General features: G+C 29.7%; 2 protein-coding genes across 2 annotated transcripts; both read right to left on the bottom strand.

Moving 5' to 3' along the window:
• Window positions 1-9,243: 9,243 nt before the first annotated feature.
• Window positions 9,244-22,330, bottom strand: LOC132941574 (uncharacterized). The gene is made up of 9 exons (XM_061009685.1): window positions 22,102-22,330; window positions 14,690-14,791; window positions 13,743-13,939; window positions 13,457-13,694; window positions 13,197-13,394; window positions 12,200-12,290; window positions 10,554-10,730; window positions 10,290-10,484; window positions 9,244-9,654 (listed from the first exon to the last, which is right to left on the bottom strand). Exons 1-9 carry the CDS (start codon window positions 22,275-22,277, stop codon window positions 9,394-9,396), a joined length of 1,635 nt encoding a protein of 544 aa, XP_060865668.1. The 5' UTR covers window positions 22,278-22,330; the 3' UTR covers window positions 9,244-9,393.
• LOC132935041 (uncharacterized) lies at window positions 16,852-19,937 on the bottom strand. The gene is made up of 2 exons (XM_061001480.1): window positions 19,619-19,937; window positions 16,852-19,520 (listed from the first exon to the last, which is right to left on the bottom strand). Exons 1-2 carry the CDS (start codon window positions 19,667-19,669, stop codon window positions 18,207-18,209), a joined length of 1,365 nt encoding a protein of 454 aa, XP_060857463.1. The 5' UTR covers window positions 19,670-19,937; the 3' UTR covers window positions 16,852-18,206.
• Window positions 22,331-22,730: the final 400 nt, after the last annotated feature.

The following is a 22,730-nucleotide window of genomic DNA, read 5'->3' as shown; positions in this document are numbered from 1 at the left end:
AATTAAAAAATATCAAAAAATAATTTTTATTATTTAAAATTTTTACGAAATTCGTCAAAATCAACAATTTGCAAATCATTTTGTAGTTAAAAATGCATTACAATATAAATTCGTATAACTAAGGCTTGAAAATGTAATAGAAGATTTCACATAAGTTTTTGTTTACTGGAAATCAAGAAAAATTAAGCTTTAATATATTATTTTGTTTTTTATGAACGTTTGAAGTTCACATTTTGAACAATCCATTATTACTTAAATCATCACAATATCTATTAAAATATTGAGAATTGTTTTGGATTTGTTAGGGTTTTTTCTAATTTTTCTGTTTATTTGTTTTTTCTATGAATGTTCATAAAAATGTTTATGCTCAGAAAAAAACTTGATAATGTGTGATTCCAAATAATGATTTTAATTATAATATTATTATTCAAAAAGCATAAGGCTTAAAATTTCCATGGTACCTTCGTACCACCATGTAATAGTATGCACTAATAAAGCATCTTCCAAAATTCAAATTTTATAAAGTGGTGCTGGCACAAGTATTTTGGAATTCAGTGAACATTTTTAGTTTTTGAACACTATACACCGAATATTAAATAACGAATTGAACTAAATTTATATCAAATAGAGTTGGTATATTGAACGGGAAACAAAGTGCACGGAATCAGCTAGTACCTAGTATTATAAATATATAACAAAATATTCTTTAAAATATAGCCAGCGGACCGTTTTTTACCTTTTCAACTTCGTTTTCTATTCAGTACTCAGTGTATAATTTGTGACTCAATATGAAAAAAATATATATAATTAAGAGTTATGATCACGGTCGTACATATCTAAGTATCTTTATGATAGAACATAGTCTATAAAAAAGGTTCGATGGTTGTAATTCATTACTAACGTAGGGATGGGCCGATACCATTTTTTACCGATATCCAACATTTTCGGCATGTACCGATATTAAAAGATAACCAATACTAGTATACTACCAATCGATATCAGCTAAAACCGATACCCGATACTACAAATATTTTGTAATTTTTAATTGATTATAAATTTATAATCAGTGCTATTATGCTGATTGATTTGGTTTTTTTTTGTATCGGTTCAAATATCAGTTTCAAAAAAAAAACCGATTCTGATAAATCCGATTCCGCCGATATTGAGATGTCGGCTCATCTCTACTTCTACTTGTTAGTTATACATTTTCAAAGAAAGATTTGAACACAATGTGTCTGATACCTCAATTGCCCTCAATTTACATATTTTTACTGTAGGTACGTAATACTACTATAGTACTATACTACTAGGCAGACAATATAATTGTATATACGACTTTAAACGCGACGGTAGGTTGATAGTTCTGTGCAATACGGTTATAGGTTTGTACAAAATTATTTTAAAAATATTATTAGGTAGATGGCACAAATTTGTGAAATTGTTTTATCAAATGGAGGTGGTATAAAAATTGTTGTTGATGGTTACATAATGACAAATAACAAAAATAGAGAGCAAATACATTGTACCAGGTTCAATGGGGGGGGGGGGGGGGCTCGTTGGCTGCAGCGCCCCTGCCCCCGAAGTCGAAAAATTCCTTTATATAAACTGTTAAATATATAGTATCCTGTAAGTGCAAGATCACTTACTAGTTGCTATCTATTTGTCCCACCGCAAAAATTATTTCTATACACGCCACTGTCTATTTAACAAACCTACAAACCACAGTTCTTTCAACAACTGAATTTCACCATTGTTGCAAAATGTTCAGAATTAGGAAAGAAAATACCTAGTGATTCACTGCTGCAGTACCATTGATGCACTTAATAATGGAATACCGTTGAATTTACACTAGGTACCAATTTCAAATTATTTTACAAATAGTTTTATAAGTAGCGGTCCTGCGAATATTATTATATAGTAGGTATACCGGTGACACATTGACAGTGAATCCAAACTCATATATACTCTGTCCAGCGAGAGGACGTGCCGATTCTGCGTATCCCCCCACGGTACCTTGCTATCGAAACCGGTTCCGATATGGCAGGGTGTTGCGGGGGGAACCATTTTTGGTCAGTGCGCGGCGTGTTCTCTCACTGGATAGACTATAGGTACTTACCATGTGAATAAGCTTCACTTCTAAATTGGGGGTTCGTTAAAAAGTTTGGGGGGTTCGTGAGATAACACTTAGATTTTGCTTCACAAAATCCAAACTGGTGTTTAGGACAGTGGCGTAGAAATTTGCTGCCCTGGGCACACATTTTTTTAATGCCCTTTACCCCCCTCCAACGGTGTTTTTTCAAATTTATATTTTAAACAAAAAAACTAACTTTTAACTTTTACTTTAACTTAAGTTACCATTTTCACAAAACTAACTTCTAACTAAGTTAAAAATTTGGTAAATTTCTGAAACTAACATGTATTCTAACTTAGTTACTTTTTATATTAAAGTAACTTAACTTTAAATTGTTGAACAATGTGACGAACTTGCCCAGCTTTGCCAACTATAGATTCACCTTTCCACTAGAAAAGATACTGAAGTTGAAAATTGAAGCATTATTTATTTATTTATAATTATAATAATTTACGGGACGGACCCTTGACATTATAATACAACATTAATAATTAATAATTTGATAATACACATACCTAGCACTTAAATATAATAAAAACATTTTGATACAAATAAAGTATTGTTTAGAAGTGATGGGTTCCATTCAGGGGCGATTTTACGGGGGGTGGGGGGGTGGGTGTTATTTTTAATATATTTAATTATATTTAATTATATTTAATTTCTCTAGAACTGGTGTAGAATCGTGCGGTAGGCAGTCAATATGTAGAGCAAAAGATGCATATTTCAAAAATTTACGCTGTACACTCTGAATTTGGCAAGAGTCACGTATAGTCCAAAGGTCCCAAATCACTACACCGTATTCCAGGTGGGAACGAACAAAAGCACAATATTATTTCAACTATTTATCATGTATCAGACCAGGGATTGAAAACGTTTTTAAAAAACGTTATTACGAAAAACTCCTAAAACAGACAAAATATAATAACAAAATCAAAAACAAAGTTTTATTACTATTGGCAAGCCTGGATTAAGGGGGGTACGGTCCCGGGGCCTATTGATTTTGGGGGCCCATCTTTATCCACAAAATATATTTCTTTAACTCGTCCAATACAGCTTTAAAAATAATAATTATGTAAGTAGGTAGGTACTAGGTATAGTAGGTAGGTAAATTATTATTAAAAATTATAAAATAAAATTGTTCTCAATTTTATATCACGAAAAATTACTATAAATAATGAACTATGTTTGACAACAATTTTATTTATGTTTTTTTTTTTGAGCATTTTAGATTACCGATTTAATTATTTAAGTATACAAAAAGGTAGTTATAAGAAAAACTTATTTAGCTCTTGTAATTTAGGAATTTCAGTTAAAAGTATTAATGCATATTATACTAAATTTTATATGACCATACGTAATAACCTAAGGAACCAAAATTGATCATTTGACAATCAAAATGTTTAGAAAAAAAGCTTTACCAGAATCTAAAATCATCAAAAATATAGTGGTTACCATTTGAAAAAATAAAGTCGATTTTATTATTGGTACAACTGCGTGCTTAAAAATTTTAAAAATGTTACAAAAATTGCCTGTTAAAAATAAAGAAACACGTCTTTTTTGTTTGAGCAAAATTCCATATCATCGATCCATAATTGTTAAAAAAAAACCGCTTACGACACAAGAGCCACCACTCTGTATATTTTTTGTGTAGTATAAAATTATACAATAATATAAAGTCGTTAATATGAAATGATACAATTATTTTGAAGTTAAAGTTGAAAGGGGGCCCACTAAGTGTATGGTGTCCCCAGTAAAAAGTCCCCAAAAGCGACGTGAAAAACAAAAGAAAAATTAAGGAAAAACGGGAATTTTTAGGAAAAATCTGTTTTTGAGAAAATTGATTGTAGTTTTTGATGCAACTCTAAAACAAATGACCGTAGGGACATGAAATTTTGACTGAATGTTTATATTAGCATTTTCTATACACCATAAAATTTTAAAAATATTTTGACTCTTTTTGAGCTGTTTATTATATCATCAAATACACTTGGTAATATCATAGGCTGACTGACCGTTTTCGCTCAGAATCGTTTTTCTTATACAATAATATTATATCATTGAATTCAAATTTTACACCATCCATTACAGTGACCCACTTGTAACCTACTGTACAGCAGAGCGACATCCACTTATCCACCTTTTTATCAGTGTTTCTCTTTATTTTGTACTTTCTTTTTATTATTTTTGTTTCAATGCGTAAGAACAATTTTAGATTCTGAGTGAAACGATGAATGTATTGATTTTACAATGATGTGTGTTTTTTTTTTTATTTTTTTTTTTATTTTTTTTATTTTTTTTTTTATTTTTGTGTCTGTGTACACGATAAGTAGTCGAAATAATGCTTCGATTTTCGACTTCAGTATCTTGTTCGATGGGAAAGTGAATATCGTTGGTGCATTGGGGAGGTCAAAATTTTAATTTCCCAGTAGTTTTCAAAAGCGATGTGAAAAACAAAAGAAAAATTAAGGAAAAACGGGAATTTTTACGCAAAATCGATTTTTAACAAAATCGATTTTGGTTATTGGTGTAACTCTAAAACAAATGACCGTAGATGCATGAAAATTTCACTGGTTGTTTATATTTGCATTTTCTATACACAATACAATTTTGAAAATAATTTGACTTTTTTTGAACTGTTTACGGACATTGTCAGTTTTCAGTTTTTTTAAATTTTTTTTCTATAAATATCAATAAAATTTTATTTGTTGGGTAAAAAAGCTTGAAAATTTAATAGAAGGCTCCTAGGTTATTGTTTCAAAGGCAGATGAAAAAAATTAAAAATCCTTAGTCACAGTTTTTTTTTATACACGTTTAAAGTTCAAATCTTGAAAAAATACGGAAAAATCACGAAAATTTGCAAATTATTTTGAGTTAGAAATTCATAAAAAATTTTCTTTTTAAATCTAAGATTTTAAAATCTAATACAAGATTCCTCATAAGTTTGTCTAACTTTATCAAAAAAAAAAATTTCTACAAGAAAGTCAAATTAAATTTTTATGAGCGTTTTAAATTCATATTTTTACAACATTAGATATTCACTCGATTTCTCATGTACCGATTTCCTTATTTTCTTGTAATTCAAAAACGAATAACTGTAGATACATGAAAATTTCACTGAATGTTTATATTAGCATTTCCTATACACCATACAATTTTGAAAATATTTTGACACTTTTTGAGCTGTTTACGGGCATTTTCAGTTTTCAATTTTTTTAGTTTTTTTTTCTATAAATATCAATAAAGTTTTATCTGTTGGGCCAAAAAGTGTAAAAATTTAATACAAGACTCCTGATATATTTTTACAATAGCAGTTGAAAAATATTGAAAATACATAGGCACAGTTTTTTTTTATAAGCATTTAAAGATCAAATTTGGACAGAATTTATCAAAATCTCGAAAATTATCAACCATTGTAATTAATAAATTATAAAATGTTCAGTTTTTATAGCTAAGGATTGAAAATTTAAAACAAGATTCCATGTAAATAGATAATTCGGTTACCAAAAAATCTAAAAAATACACAAGCACAGTTTATTTGTATAGTCATTTTAAGTTCAAATTTGGACGAAATTACATAAAAACCTAGAATAACTATTTTAGTTATTTTGTTGTGATTGTATAATATTATTCGTGGGCACTTAAAACTTCTAATTTGTAATATTTTAATCGATATATTATGATGATAGTATCACGGTTTGTTGTTGATGTATAACGCGTTATATGTACCTAATGGATATTGTGATATGATTAATTTGGAATTTATTATAGGTCAATTTTTTTTTTAATACCATAGATAAGTGTATAATATGTCTTATACCTAGACTGACATATCGTCTCCACTCAGAATCGTTTTTCTTATACAATGATATATCATTGAATTCAAATTTAATACCATCCATTATACAGTGACCCACTTGTAACCTACAGTACAGCAGAGCGACATCCACTTGCCCACCTTTTTTGATTTTGATTCTTAGATGTATTTTATATTTATTTTGTATACAATTGTAAGTTCAGGATTGTTTTTATTATTTAGTTATTTACTCTAGAAATCTTAAATTGTGTTTCACTTTACGTATTTAGTCTTTAGACTTTACCAATGCACTCTTAAAATTTAAAAACCTTTTAACTTGAAATTTTTAATTTTCTAATATTATATAAATTCTAATTTAAAAATTAAGAATAATTAAATTTAACTTGTAAGTGCATTCCTGTATTGCGCGTTATACTATTATAACTTATGAGTAGGCAGAGGACTTGTAGCATTCGCATAATTGTATCGCTAAGTCACAAAAATAGCAGAGTATGAAACAAATACGTTTCATACTTTCACAAAGCTAGTTTTGATTTTATTTTGCTTATAAATACAATTGCTGAGTCTTTTGTTTTCCACGCTGACATTTTTATTTCAAACACTACAGTCAAAATATTTAGATAAAAATTTAAAAAATGTTTTTTATATAATATTATTGACTCCGCGAACACGTTTTTCTTACAATATAGTGGTATGTAGTTATTATACTTGTTTGGAAGGTATTCTTGGATTAAACAGCATAGTTACTTGAGCTCGTTTCCATTTCTTAGGGATATAGGCGCACATAGGGGGTGCAACCAAATGTTCACACTAGAAAGAGGAGAACATTAACTGCTCAGCGTTCTTTTTAATTTTTCAATATCACAAATACGAGAAAAGTTCCTTTTATTTAAAAATTTATTATTTTTGAGTTTTTCAAACTTGAATAACTTTTTTTTTAGTTCTGATATCTAAAAAATAAAAATGATATTGCACAGTAAAATATGTTCTCCTCTTTATAGTGTGGACAGTTGGTTGCTTAGCTTGGACTTATAGTTTAAATTAAATAAATATTTTCATATGACCCATTACGATTTTTGCTGGTTTTTATAAACCTAGGATCAAATAGGGAGCTGTGAGCAACAAAAAAGTTTTGGAACACCTGCTGTACACAGTATGACATTTTTGTAGACACGAAATGTTATATGAATCATAGTTTTTGTGGTTGTTCTATTTTGGGAGATATTTGGTCATAACCCGGTGACTTTTTTGGATTGATATCCGTAACGATTTCTATTTTCTTTTGCGATTTCAATGTGAAGTGATATAATATGTTTTTAGATGTCTTACCAATTTGTATTTTTTGTTTTTTTTTTTTTTGTGTAGAAAAGCCACCAACAGATTTTCATGATTTAGGTTGGATGCCAAACAGCATTTGCTGAGATTCCTAAATTTCTTTATATTTTAATTGTTGTTGATAGTCTTGCCACACCCTTTATAATAACAATGACTTCTCATCTCTAGACTTGGCAATAGTAGATCTGTAAATCTTTTAGATACCTACTTATGTTTTTTTGAATATATCTTCAAACAAAAAATTGTTTACGGTAAATAATGATAAATAAAAATTAATTGAATTCGCACAAAATCTAAGTGGATAACAAATGACAACATGGCGTGTAAATGCATAAAAAAGTATTGGTGCATATGGTGCTATTGTTTAATATAACATTTAATCAGTTTATTTGTTTAAATTTCTTATAATAGTTATGAGTAAAATATATTAAACATCTTATATTTTAACATTTATAGATTCCCTTGAAATAGATAAATGCAGTTAGCTGTTAAGCTTATACTGTAGATGAAAGTTCACACATTAAATGATTAAAATAATTAAAAATAATTATATTCATACATAATATCATTAATAACTAAAATATAAATATAAAAAAAAAATAAAATAAATTTAACTTATGTACCATAAGCTTATGGTACATTGTATATTACAAAACAAAAATAACCTTATATATCTAAAGGTTACCTTATCCCAGTACCTAGCGTACACGGGGGGATAACCTAGTCTTCACTAATATACCCAAACAGCAATTTTTTGTTTAGTAATATTATTATAACATTATAATAACGAATAATATTAATATAACGTTATTATAACACTATTATAATATTATCATTACAAAATGCTAACTGGGTAGTTTAATTACAAACAAATTGTGCATTTGTGCCATACATTTCCAATTTTATCTTACCTAAAAAAATTTCGCATTTTTGGATTTATAAAATGCAAAAAATTAAAATTCTGACAGAAACTATTTTCTTAAATGACCAATAAAAATTAAATTCACAGCTCTGGTCAAAAATTATAAATATAAATAATATAATAATACAATATCCAAAATTATAATAATTGTATTAAACCTTCATAATTTGAAGAGTTAAAATAATATTTTATGAATATCATAACATATTATTTATTGAAATTTTGAAATTAAACCTTCACATTGTTACATTAAATATTAATAATAAATTGGTTATAATTACAGTTTAATTAAATGTAATGTTTTCAAATGTATGTATACATTTGAATGTAAATCACTGTGTACAGTAAAAATTATGTAAAAAAAAAATCTGGTGGCCTTAAAAGTAGTCTATGGTACATCTTATCAAACCCGAGTTTTCAGGGTACTACTACAGCACTAATTAAAAATAAATAATATAACCAGTATTAACCACTCAATCGTTTATAGCTAAATTATATACTAAAATATTTTGTGTTTGTTGGATGCCCCAATGTTTGCAGCCAAAATTATATAAATACAAATCACTATTTTTTTTTAAGTTAATATAAATATTTTTTTTCATACATTTCTTAAAACTTGGGTCTCAAAATTTCCTTTTTTTTATTGTATTCTGGCATCCGGATGCCCCCCTCACATCTGCTGCCCGGAGCAAGTGCCCTTAAAACCCTCCGTCAGATCCGGGCCTGAAATTATGGTCCACTCAAAATTAACAACAAATTGTTAACTACTTAATAAAGATTTGACGGAAAGTCAAGAAGTTCTAAGTTCCCCTCCTTATTTGGGCTAATTAATATTTATGAATTATGATAACTTAACACTTTATTTAGATACTTAGGTATATATTGATTTTAAAAGTTATTATAAATTATCATTAATAGTAATTACTTTTAATAATAATTTATAAGACAATAGCATTTAATCTTAAAATAAAAACTACCTGATTATTCTTTAGATTTACTTTAAACGCATGCATTTTTACCTATAATATAATTTTGGATTGTTAACTTTTTATGAATTAAGTATAAACATTTTTTTTTAATACAAATCAATTACAAAATGGGGCCTAAAATGCTAAACAATTTTTACTCTCAATCATTCTGTCACCGATTAATAATACTTTTATATTAAGGATGTAAAGAGGCTTTAACAAATTAAAAATCTGATTGATTTTGAGAGACTTCAGCGTTACATTGTACTGCTAAATTTGGTGAAACTTCTGAGTCCATTGAAGTTTGTTGTGTGTTCTGAGGATTTTCAGAGTCAGAGTTTAGAGACTCAACTGTACTTGGATCTACAGACAACTTCAAAGTTATAGCTGAATCTTGCGGTTTTTCTTCTGTTGCCGATGAGTTGGTTTCTGTAGAATGATCAATGCCTTCTATAAATTCATCAAGATCTTCCATACCATATTCCTATTAAAAAAAGATTATCAATTAGAATGTATGAACTATTTCATTGAGAATATTTCATGGGGGCCCATAAAAGTAGGTACTTATATTATTTTATATTAGTAGGTATATCCATTTTTTTTGCTTTAAAATAAGTTCAACAAAAGTTTAAAATCCAATAATATAAAATAAATAATAATTTATAGGTTTGCTGTTTAATAACAAAGATATTTTATAAAGTGATTTGTGTGTTTGCATCCCTATATTATACACAAATTTAGAATTAAATCAGAATCTTGTGCAGTACTTGCACTTGAAATAGACAAATAGTTACATCAATATCGAAAAAATGTAACTGTAGGTGTAAGTGAAAACAAATTGGTATCCATAATATATGGTTTAAAGTTTATTAATTTTTGATTACATCCTATAAAAACTTCAAAGTACTTCTTAACAACCGTATAAAGATTATCTGTGATTAATCTTTAGTTAAACATATTGAATAAGTAGTCAAATTATATGCATTTTATAATAGTATCTATGTGACTTAATCTATGAACCTTTATTTACCTAATATGAAATGTTCACAGTAGATTGAACACACAATATAGTATAAATTATAAATTATCACAGATTACATCCTTGATATTTATACATACTTTTTTAAGAAATGTTGTTAAATTTTTCAAACATTCTTCTTTTGATGAACTGATTGTTAATTTTTCACCTATTATTATAGGTGCAGCGCACTCATTGGTACAAGTATGATGTTGAAAAAGTGCTGTATCATGTTCTCTTGTTTCAGTAACCAGACATTTACCCCAAAATTCTCTTTCCTTTTTGTCCATAGTTAACTTATAAGGAAAAAAATGAATTGTAGGTATATTTTGAATGTTGATATTATTATTTATTTAATAGCTTACTTTGACATGCATGTATCTATTGACTACCCACTTGGATTTGCTAATAGGTTTTACAAACTTATTTGATATTAGAACAATCCATTTATTTGAACGTTTTATTTTAATCTTGAAACCAATAATGGATACCATTACTTTAATATTTGGAACTGATTCCACAATTAAATCAGATATATCCACCTAAAAATAGAAACAAACACTGATGTATGTATAATGCATAACAATTAAATTAAATACTTCCAATAGTGTTGATTTATACTTATTAAAAATAATGAATATTAGTATTCAGATATAATATTTATCAAGTTTGAGTATGATATTTTTAAAAGTGTAATGAATGTCATGAAAATGTAATGTAATACTTTTGTAATATTATTTTATATGTATTGTGTAATTTAAAAATAAATACAAAAATAATTGATGGACATGGCATTTAAAGCTGACGGTGTTTCTGAGCGCCTGTATTTATTAAGTTTTTAGAATATGAAGAAGAAGATTAGTTATCTGATTTTGTGTTTAAATTTGGAATGTATGTGTGAATCAATGGATGGTGAAAAAAATTTTTGTTTGATTATGAATAGGCAAAACATTTTTTTAAAAGGGTTAATAGTCTTTGTAAATCACTGATAAAATTACTATAAGATATCAATTAAAATAAAAAAAATTACAATTTTACAAATATTTTGATTGTTTGATTAATTAAATATTTTAAAAATAGAAAAATGTACCTATTTACTCAAGTATAAAAGTTCTTGTTCTTATATTTTAACATATTTGTTTTAAGAAATTAAGATAATCAGATTTGCTTTCATCAAAATTTTGACATACAATGTTTAATCGATTTTCCACCAGGGCTTGCAAACGTTATAATAGACAAAATAACAATAGAAATTTGTAAACGTTATTATAACGGAAAGTGATAATCAAAAATAATTAAGAACCACAAAATAAAACATAACGATTAAGAGTTATTTTTCGTTTAGGTAATGATATTCTATAAATCATGTTTTGTTTAATGATATTTATTACATTTTGAAGACGTGATACCCTAATGCGTTGTCTCCGCCTTACAAATGTACAACATAGCGAAAAACTGTTTTGCGCGGGATAGAACCACTCCCTCGGTATTTATAGTAGAATTACCAAAATACCACAATGCATAGGGAACTACTTTATCTATGTCGTAGCGTTTTTTTTGGATAACATAAAGAAAATTAAAGTTAAAAATCTAACCTAGGGTTTTTTTTTCATTTAATTATTATAAATTATTGGTAAATGCTATAAAAAAAAAAATAAAAACGCTACGACATAGATAAAGTTGTTCCCTATGCGTTGTGGAATTTTAGAAATTCTACTATAAATACCAACTACCAAGGGAGTGGTTCTATCCCGCACAAAACAGTTTTTTGCTATGTTGTACATTTGTAAGACGGAGACAATGCATACGGGTATTACGTCCTCTTAACAAAATGTAATATATATCATTAAACAAAACATGATTTATAGACTATCATTAAACGAAAAATAACGCAAAACGTAATTTATAGAATATCATTGAACAAAAAATAACGCGAAACGAAATATTTTAAAATCTATTTATTTAAAAGGTTTATTGGTTTTATCCTGTACATTTACTTAAGTATTCTTACATTTAAAACAATTTTATCATTTGTTTGTCTCCACCAATGACGTTCATAATCCATTCCAAGATGGATATTACAATCGATAAGTAGTCTCTTCCTGCAAAATTAAAATAAATATTAATGTATAACTTTTAGAAATGTAGGTACGTACTATGCAGTTCTAATGTTTTTATGTTTATGACAAGATATTTGACAAAGTAGTCTCATCGAAATAAATACAAATTAAAAATAATAACCTACTAAACTTGTATGAAATGAAATATAGTGGAACGTCAATAAATTTAATGGCTCAATAGCTCGAAACGGTGAGAATATCAATCTATATTTTACATAAATGAATGTACGTTTAGATGGTGCTTATAGGTTTTGATAATACTGAACCATTTGGAGCTGCATTTTGCACACATCATATTCCTTGAGATTGGGGGAGTGTTTATAGCTTCGTTTTTCAACCCCTTTAGATCACTAAATTTCACTCATGAATTTTTCATTTTGGCTCATGAAATACGAATATTTTATTGTTTATATAATATATAGGGGTACCATTGGTTACTTATTTACCATGTGATGTTATGGGATTTTTTTAAATAAAAGAAAATTATTATTTATTTATTGTTTGTTATTAAAGTTTACATCAACAAGCAATGTCCGTAGCTTATAGACTCAAAAACTAGGTACTAAATGGTTTTAAAGAAAATGTCAGAGATTATTCTTTCAGATTTCAAAAAAAGTAAAGAGCATTTACATAATATATTTTAAGTGATATTTTCAATCCACCACACGTGGATTATCCATTTCAGTCGAACTACTTCACAAATCAAGGTACACCGATGTCCATTTGCTATTGAACTGAGGTACACTAAGACTGAGATACACTAATATAGGCATATAGCGTCATATGTTGTGTATGTTTATTTTTACCCAAATGAATAGTTGGGTTATACATATAGCTAGAACCTATATTATATTTTATCACCATTTTCAGATTTAAATTAGAACCTACCTTATGTGAGTGAATTTTTCAGTCATATTTGGCATTATTATTTTGAAACTGTGATCGTTTACAACATTTGTCTCAGTTGACTGTTCAGTTGACGGCTCAGTTAACTGCTCATTTAACTGCTCAGTTGACTGCTCAGTCGACTGCTCATTTAACTGAGATAAAGTTTCTAATGCCTCTGCACTTTCTAAATATTTGTAACTAAAAAATTAAAATTATCAATTAAAAATTCTAAGATAAAATTGAGTTTAATTAGTCCTTACAATTTTTTCGGATTTGTAGCCATCATCACTGAATAAGAATTCGTACTTATTCTAGCTCTTTTATTAGTACGTGTACTAGCACTTGTATGAGAACATGTATTAGCATTTTTGCTTGTACTCTTTCTAGCATCTGCATTAGTGTTTGTGTCTGTACTTTTAATAGAATTTGTATTAGCATTTCTGTTTGTACTTTCACTTATATCTGTATTAGCACCTGTGTTTATACTTTCACTAGCATCTGTATTAGCACTTGTGTGTGTACTTTTATAAGCATCTGTATTAGCACTTGTGCCTGTGATATTAATAGTATCTGCATTGGCATTTGTGTTTGTACTTTCACTAGCATCTGTACTAGCACTTGTCTGTATACACTTGTCTGTATCTATGTTAGGACCTGTGATACTAACTAGTTTCTTGTCAAATTTCATCAATATGTCATCATCAAAAACTTTATTTGTCAAATCGATAAAATTGGGTACTCTACTATACAAAATGTATACATATTAGGAATTATTTATAACTGTTATTATAATAGAGTATTAGATTAAAAACAATTAATTTAATTAAAAACACATAGTGCATTAATTATATTCTTATTATCATAAGATAATATATAGTGTAACAGAAAAACCTGACAAAAAAAAAATTATGTTACTTATAAGTATGACAAAAATTGTAAAAACTATAATATAATTAAGAAATAATTTAAGAAATATCAAAAACTCATGTCAAGAAATTCCCAAAAATAATATTTGGAAAAAGTATTATTATATTAGGTACGTTTTATATTAATTTACTCAAAAAATAATAATATTGAAATAAATTCTAAAAAATAAACTACTTAACTTATATAAACATTTTTGCCATCAAAATTGTTCATATAATCAGATTTACAAATTGGGTTTTTTAAATTATTTATTTTCAGTGTAAAAAAATAAAAATAATTATTTTTACATTATGTGTAGCGCAAGTGACTATGAATTTCAATATAAACCTAACTAACCTAACCTAAACAATTTAAAAATATTGATTAGAACAAAAGTTATTTCTTCTGTCAGGTCTTACTGTTACATCTTGTATATGTATAGGTATTCAATACCTAATTATTTTGTCAAGTAGGTATTTATTGGTTATTTTAGTATGTTATAAGTTTAATTTTATGGAATAAAAAACATCACAAAGGAAAATATAAATTACTGTATTAAATACTAAATGCACATAATATATACTTACTTAATTTCATTATTGATACTACTTGTGTACCAATCAAAAAAACCTTTTTTAAGCACTCCACAAAATTCACTCAAATCATTTGTTTGTCTTTGTCTCGAAGTTCTAAAAAAAAACCATTTTCATATGTATTAGATTAAACAGAAATTAATATTCCTTTATATAGATTATTTATTATTCTATGCCATGAAAATTGGGCCATATTTTATTAAATTAGTTATTTGATAGTTATTATGGATGAAATAAATTAACTTTTATTATTAATTTACATCACCAATTAGGTGAGTCATCAAAAGAGAATGGCTCATAAGTAATTGATGTATAATACATATAATAAGGGGCAACCTCACTTTTTGGTGAAATAAAAGTGCCTTAACATATTCAATTTATGTACCTATAATATATGTTATGTACCTACATATTATGTTAAGCACTGTATCTCATTTTCACCAAAAAGTGAGATTGGCCCTTCTTGACCCAAGGTCCAGTATTAATTGTACAATGATGTATGTGTGATTTTTTTTTTGTAGCCGAGACTCTTTTTCTAATAGATATAATGCTTCAATCTTCAACTCCAATATTTTTTTTGATGTGAAAGTTTAATGAATATCTCAACACTAAAAATAAGTTTGCTTTGATTTAAAGTATGTCTTTATCTAAGAAATATGGTGTGGGTCTCACTCTCATACTTAAACAATAATTATTCAAAGAGATACAGACGTTTGAAATATGCGTTTTTGAAAATATTTTTTGGTAAAGAATATTTTACGAGCTGATCTGAAATATATTTTTCTCGTGAACAACAGTGAAGAAATCGAGTGCAAATCTTGACGTATACTATGGGACGCACTGCGCAGTTACGAATTGGGGAAGGTGGTGAGTGGTGAATCAATTAACGATTGTGTTGTTGCGGCGAGGTAGTAACAAAGAAACTAAATGTTGATTGTTCGAGCGGTTGTCAACCGCGCGTACTGACGTAGTGAAGCGGGGTGGTACTGTGGTAGAAGAGTTATAGAGTTACATTATATCGGGCAACCACTTCATTTATACGATATAATATATTGTTATATCTGATATACGTACGTATTTGCATATGTGTGTGTGTGTGTGTGCGCGTGCGTATGTTTATGTGTGTGATCAGATAATAGGTACCTCCTATAAATACAGAACTAATTAATGCTATCTAGAAGGTCATGATAAATTAGATTTAGGATTAGTGGTCAATTGGGCCGTGGTGTGATTGATAAAGTCGGAGTCAAGTGAGAAAGAGAAATACTTGTAAATTTTATTGTTTCAAATAATTCAATATTTCTTAAATAATTATAATCTTAGTGCTTGACCCAAAGTTCAAATAATAAATGCAATCACTGGACAAATTTACCATGATTGATACAGAAATAAATTAAAAAAAGGTACCTAGATATATTGTTGGAATTTAAATCGAAATATGGTTCATGTCAAATATTAGTTATAATCTAACTATATAAATGTGACATGAAAATCTCTCTACAGGCTAAACTCTGGAACTACTTATCAGATATTCTTGATTTTTTTTTTAAACGAAAGAGTATATCACAAAAAAGGTTTTTATGAAATAAAATTTTAGGAAAATCCACCGGAAAAGTAGAAAATTTGGATGTCAAAAATACAACAGTGGCGACATCTGTCCAGAAAAAAATAAACTAAATAATGAAATAAAAATTTAGTTTATTGTTGCAAATTGAAATAATAATAGTGTATTATACAGAGTGTATCTTATGTCATTTTACGTGAAGTTTTTTTAATGATTGTGGGTCGATGACATAGAATTTCGTTAAAACGAAAAAAGACGTTTCTTTATTTTTAACAGGCAATTTTTTTTATAACAATTTCAAAATTTTTAAATACACAGGTGAACCAATAGCAAAATCAACTTTATTTTTTCAAATAGCAACTGCCATATTTTTTAATGGATTCTGGTAAAACTTCTTTTTTGAAAATGTTGATAGTCAAATCATCAGTTTTGTTTCGCTAGTTTATTAATTATGACCCTCTAAAGTTTAGTAAAATCTGCATTAATACTTTTAATTGAAATAATTGGTATTCACTTGTGATAGCACATACATACATACATACTTTAGGCCAATTTGAAACTCAACATCATCAATATCTACTATACTCTTTTTCAAATGAGAACGCACCGGGTCGCGCATCGTTATCAGAGGCGGAACCACAAGCCCCTCCCACAAAGTTAGTAATTAATTTCTGATTAGTCGCCAATGATCGGCTACTTTCGACGCCGCCGGGCATACAGAATGTTCAATTATTATTATAATTATTATCTACCGCATCATACTGTTGCACGCCACAGAATATTATTATTTTTATACTCAAATACGTAAACACTTACGGATTATTATTATTCATTATTTATTGATGTATTTCTTATAGTATACATATTGTCGATATTATGGCATCGTGGTAATATGGTATCTATAATAATACCTATATATTTTAATTCTTAAAACAAAATTATTAAATCGTCCATAGCAGTCGTAGCAGGCTGTGGTGCCAGTTCACCACAGGGACTTGTTGAGTCCATAGTATTTACCTATAGCAGAGTAGGGCGTTATTCGAATGAAATTTTATTTAGATGATTATTGAGATAACATTTTATTCGAATAAATAATTAATCGAATACATATTTATTCGAATAATTATCTAGATAAAATTTGGCCCAACTCTGACCTATAGTATAATATATATTGTGTACGTCCGGCGGCGGGCCGCACGAGGTTATTGTGATGAGAATGTACGTTTTGAAATTCGAACATTCATAGCAGGTCGGCGAAGATTTCGTACACATTTTTGGCGATAATATACTTGGTGTGTTATTAATTATTATATATATATAAAGTATAGCATCGTGGGGACCATTATATTATATTATGTTATACGTACACAATATTAACGCGTGTATATAAATGCTATACTTATATATATATTTTTTTTAGTACATCCATGTGTTAGGGTCTAAATGGGATAATTATATATACTTATATATATATATACTTATATATATATATACACACACACACCTATTATACCTAATATATAATATATTATGATGTATATCAACTCATATATTATAATACGCATTTATATAAGTACGACACTAATCGTACCTATATAATATTGAATTTAAAGATTTTTTTGGCTCTTCATGATTGTATAATTATTAGATATGTATTTAAATTAATCAAACGGTTCATTAAATTGATTTCGATCAGATAGGTAGTTAGTTTATAATTGTATATCACTTACAACAAAAAAACATTTAAAAATTTTTTTTTTATACATATAAATGTATATAAATATATATACTTCATTATTTTATTTGATTATATTATACACAGAAACACGATGGATAGGTTTATGGATGATATTTTAATAAGTACAGAAAACCATTTGTTTAATATTTCTTTTTTTATTACACATAAAAAAAAAATAAAAATTACAAATATAAAAAATAAAAATACATTTAGTCAGACTCAGACTCGAAAGAGGAATTACTTACATTGATGACAACAGGTTCTACTTCTGCAGACAACATTTGGTCAACGATGAAATCCATTTCGTAGAATTTTTTTTCGATTTTTTCGGTATGACTTATGAAATTTTTCCACATAACGGAATTTACCCGTTCGATACCTTCCAACAACAAGTTTTTCACATCAGGTAATTTGTAGCTGGTATTGTTTATTTTGACGTGATGTTTGACTGATGACCAAGCCAGCTCTATCGGATTTAACTCACAATGGTACGGTGGGAGTCTTAAGATGGTGCGATTGTGTTCTTTGGCCAGTTCGTCAATTACATATTTGTCGTGCATTGGTTTAATTCTGCGTACTATTTCAAGTAGTCGAGGAATTACCATAGGCTTGTCGATAACTTCACCTTTTTCTTCCAACCATTTAATTATGTCCGCCTTTTTTGTTGATGTAGTAGGTATTTTGTCTGCCTTTACTGAATGGTATGATGCGTTATCCATAACGATGACACAGTTTTCTTTTAGTTTTGGTAATATATTTTGCATCCATTCAAAAAATGTGTCACCGTTCATCTCGTCATGATAATCATTCGTGTTTTTTTTTGACTCAAAACATAGGAGTCCACCTGGTACAAACCCGTCTTCCGACCCTATGTGTAGAATGATCAGTCGTTTGCCTTTCCCTGTTGGATTTTTCGGCCCTGTTGTGAGGCCTCGAACAAATGCATCATGGCACGATTTGACGGTTTTGTCTACCCATGTTTTGTTGGTACATTCTCCTGCATTGACCCACGTTTCGTCCAGGTAGTACATGTGTCTCCCTTCTTCCCGGTATTTCTTTATATCCTCCAAGTAATGTTGACGCCATACAACTATTTCGTCTCTTTCGACGAGAGCACTATTGCGGCTTCGTTTGGTGTATTCGAAATCCATGGTTTTTAAAAGACGATATAAATTGGTTTCTGATACATACGGTAAACTATCGTCGTCCTTAATAACTGCGTATATTTTGGCCAATGTAGGAATGGTTTTGTTGTACCAAAAAGAATGTACATGACGACGCACAGTGTTACGATGTAAATCATCGAAATCGTCTTTAAACGATTTCTTACATCGTTTTCTGTTTGGAGACATCACAGTCTTTGAGGTATTGTACTCACTAATAGTGTTTGAAATTGTTCTTTGCCCAATGCCTAGGCGTTTGGAAAGAACTATCCGACATTCCCTAATAGTGATTTTCGGATTGTTTTTCAACTCCATTTTGTACGCATTGATAATCATCACTTTTTGACTTGATGAAACAAACTGGAATAAATAAATGTATGATAATAATATTATTGTATACATTGCAAATAACATAATATACACTATTCTATAATATAATTAATCACAATAATACAAACCTTTCCCTTTGGATTTTTTTTTGTTGGTGTAACAATTATTTCGTCATCCATAATTTTGTCCAATAAGCAGGACACGATAAAAAAAATAATTTAAACGCACAAATCCAAGCCAAAATTCAATATATTTACTGAGCGCGCGTAAACAAAACAGTAGATATCGTTTCACATATTGTGCGAACGGCCGTCAATGTTGTGGAAATACAACTCACTACGTATACAAGGTGGCACCACCTACGACAGCTGAAACTGTCGGGAGTGGGGAGGCCATGCGCGCGTTTCGACCGGTTTTCGTCCGCCGCCCGGTGCGTTCTCATTTGAAAAAGAGTATATAGCATTTTCGAATGTTATCCCCAACATTCTACCTATGAAAGCTAACAGCATAGGTAAGCATTAAAGGACATTTTTTTCTAGAAACATGATTTTTTTCTGAAAGGGGAAGTTATTGGTACAATCCTTACGAAAAATCGGTCAGAAACAAAAATCGTGTATCTAGCCAAAACATTTTAATGGATATTAATGGATTTTAATCATAATTAATGACGGCACATAGAATTGCAAAAATTTAATCTATGTACCCATTAAAAATGTATATTTTAAGTTTCATGAAGATTGGTTCAGTAGTTTCGGAGGGGATAGCAATAACAAATTGCATATCGAACTGTGGAATAGTAGGGCTACGATAATATGTATAAATAATAAATAATATGTGTAAATAATAAATAATATGTAAAAGAAATAACTCTTTCACGTTAACAAAGGATTGATGAACACAATTTTTGGTCGCTGCGCAGAAGCGAACGTATCAGATGGTGCCGGGGTGAGTAGTTAAAACCTAGGGTGGTGGATCAATAAAACTGAGGTTTGGTGAGGTAGTTTCGAAGGGGTGAGGGGGTTGAACACAAATGGGCTGTATGGTTTTAGTCAATCGAGCCATTTAGGGGAGATATGGTAGTCTTCTTGAAAAGAAGATGTGGTGGGGTGGTGCTCGGCCTGGCATTCTGAAGGAGTGAAGTAGTAAGTCGTTCAAGATTTAACTGGGTGAAGTAGTTGGGGTGGTCCATTAAGCCGAGAGGGGTGGTTGAAAGCGATCAGTCAGGTGCGCATGCGTGCTTGCAATACCAGACGACCGCTTTTAACAATAACTAAATAATCATGTTCATGCAAGTGGTACCTGTAGGAGTAAACATTTAACACAAACACTGAAAAACTTGACCATATTTTATAATCCATCATAATGTATTTCATCGTATATTGACTGAAATGATTATGGTACTAATTAATAATTTTTTCCTCGAAAATTGAAGCCTAAACTTTGTTTTGGACAAAAAAACATTGCGGATCTTTGCCAGAAGGGAGGGGATGAAGAGGGCTATAACCCCTCACACCATTACCCGTGTTTATTTTAGCTTATATTATATTAAAACAAATGATCTTACAAAAACCCTATAACAGCGGTTCTTAACCTTTTGTAGATCACGGACCCCTGATGAAAGATTTTTAGAAATTGTGAGTTCCCTTATTAAATTATTTTAGAATACCTCTTGTTTTACAAAACTTCTCATGTTGACATGTTATCATAACCAAAATTATAATAATTATTTTATGTTACAAATTACATAAGTAGACATAACAAAACATACACGTTTATAATTATTTTTATTACAATTCATTTTTTATAAAAATGTAATATAAAGCTATAATTGAGTACGATACTACGATCGTAAAATAAATTATAATAATCCAACAATATTGTAATAATGCACTTATTTACGTATGTTATGTGTTAAGGCTGCCGCGAACCGCCGACATGAGTATCGCGGACTCTCAGGGGGCCGCGAACCACAGGTTAAGAACCACTGCACTATAGCACCACCACCCCGCCCCCCCCCCCCCCACGAAAAAATGCTTGGTTACGGCAAAGAGTACATAATATATTGTGTAACATATGGTATATTTAATGTATGTGACAATGTAATATATGACGAAATAATAACATGGGACGGGTTCACGGGTAGAGGTGAAACGTGTTGAAAAAAATATACTTATTTAAATATTTTATACGTTCGTGTGGAAAAAATTCTCGATCGGTGCTTCGCCGCTTTCGAAATATTACAATATAGATAAGCACTTATAAGAACGAGACGGGAAATAATCAAACGCGTTGTTAAAATAATGACTACAAGGAACCGGTGTAACCGGTCCACAACAACAATATAATACATATGATATACCCGTGCGATAGACTGAGGGTATTCGACTGAGTGATCATAAAACTCGAGGCAGGGGTATGATTTATTTCATTGTTACACGATAATAAAATATATACAGTGCGCATTACAGAGGTCGTGGATAACGAGGATAATATTATAATCTTAAAACTATGGATGCATATTTGTACAAGTTTTCAATTTATAATAATATATATTATTCAGTCATAAGACCAGCTATCGTAAAATAATAAATAATTGTGAGAAAAACCTCACCTCTGGAACGCGTAATCATTCATAGCCATCAACATGTGATCAAAATCTGGCAAACGTTGTTCAATTTTCATGAACATGTCGTACAACTGGGACCAGTCGATGTCGTTGGCGGGTTGCTGTGTCGTGTTGACGTTGCCCTGTTCTGCAGGGCGTGGCTCATCTACGTTGTCAGACATCTCGGGATGAACAAGCGATTGAAACGACAAGGATTGAAAAGCGGTCTGCAACGTCTGAGCTGTCCGGGTGCACTTGCAAGAGTAACTTGAGAACGGGCACCAGATTTAGTCCCTGTGAAATCTGCGGAAAGCTCGCGCCGGCGCGTTGCAAACGTCTGGCTGGGATTAAGCCGTGACCCGGGAAACGGCGCCGAGTGGGTGTGGGCCGGGTGTGTAGCTGGTGGTGCACCGAAGCCATGACCCATGGGATTACGTAGACTGTGCATGGGATTCATCAGGGGAAGACCGTGGAAACTGTGGAGCCGGGTTCATTGTGTGGTCGTGTGAGCAGTACAATCGATATGGCCGGACATCACGAAACGAAATTTTTGCTGTGGAGTGAAAGGTGGCAACCGTGCAGTCGTCGTGTGCAGGGTGTGGCTGAAATATGAACTAACTATATTCCCGGGACCC

This window comes from Metopolophium dirhodum, chromosome 1 (assembly GCF_019925205.1).
Source record: "Metopolophium dirhodum isolate CAU chromosome 1, ASM1992520v1, whole genome shotgun sequence".
Taxonomy (NCBI): Eukaryota; Metazoa; Arthropoda; class Insecta; order Hemiptera; family Aphididae; genus Metopolophium; species Metopolophium dirhodum.
Note: the sequence above shows the minus strand (reverse complement) of the source record. Positions and strands in the feature narration are given on the sequence as shown.

Coding starts and splice junctions, on each gene's coding strand:
- LOC132935041 (XM_061001480.1), bottom strand. CDS start 19,669: ATGGATGACGAAATAATTGTTACACCAACAAAAAAAAATCCAAAGGGA. Junction 19,521..19,618: donor AAAAAAATCCAAAGGGAAAG/GTTTGTATTATT, acceptor TATTTATTCCAG/TTTGTTTCATCAAGTCAAAA.
- LOC132941574 (XM_061009685.1), bottom strand. CDS start 22,277: ATGTCTGACAACGTAGATGAGCCACGCCCTGCAGAACAGGGCAACGTC. Junction 13,695..13,742: donor TATTAATATCACAGGCACAA/GTGCTAATACAG, acceptor GTGCTAATACAG/ATGCTAGTGAAAGTATAAAC. Junction 13,395..13,456: donor GCTACAAATCCGAAAAAATT/GTAAGGACTAAT, acceptor TTAATTTTTTAG/TTACAAATATTTAGAAAGTG.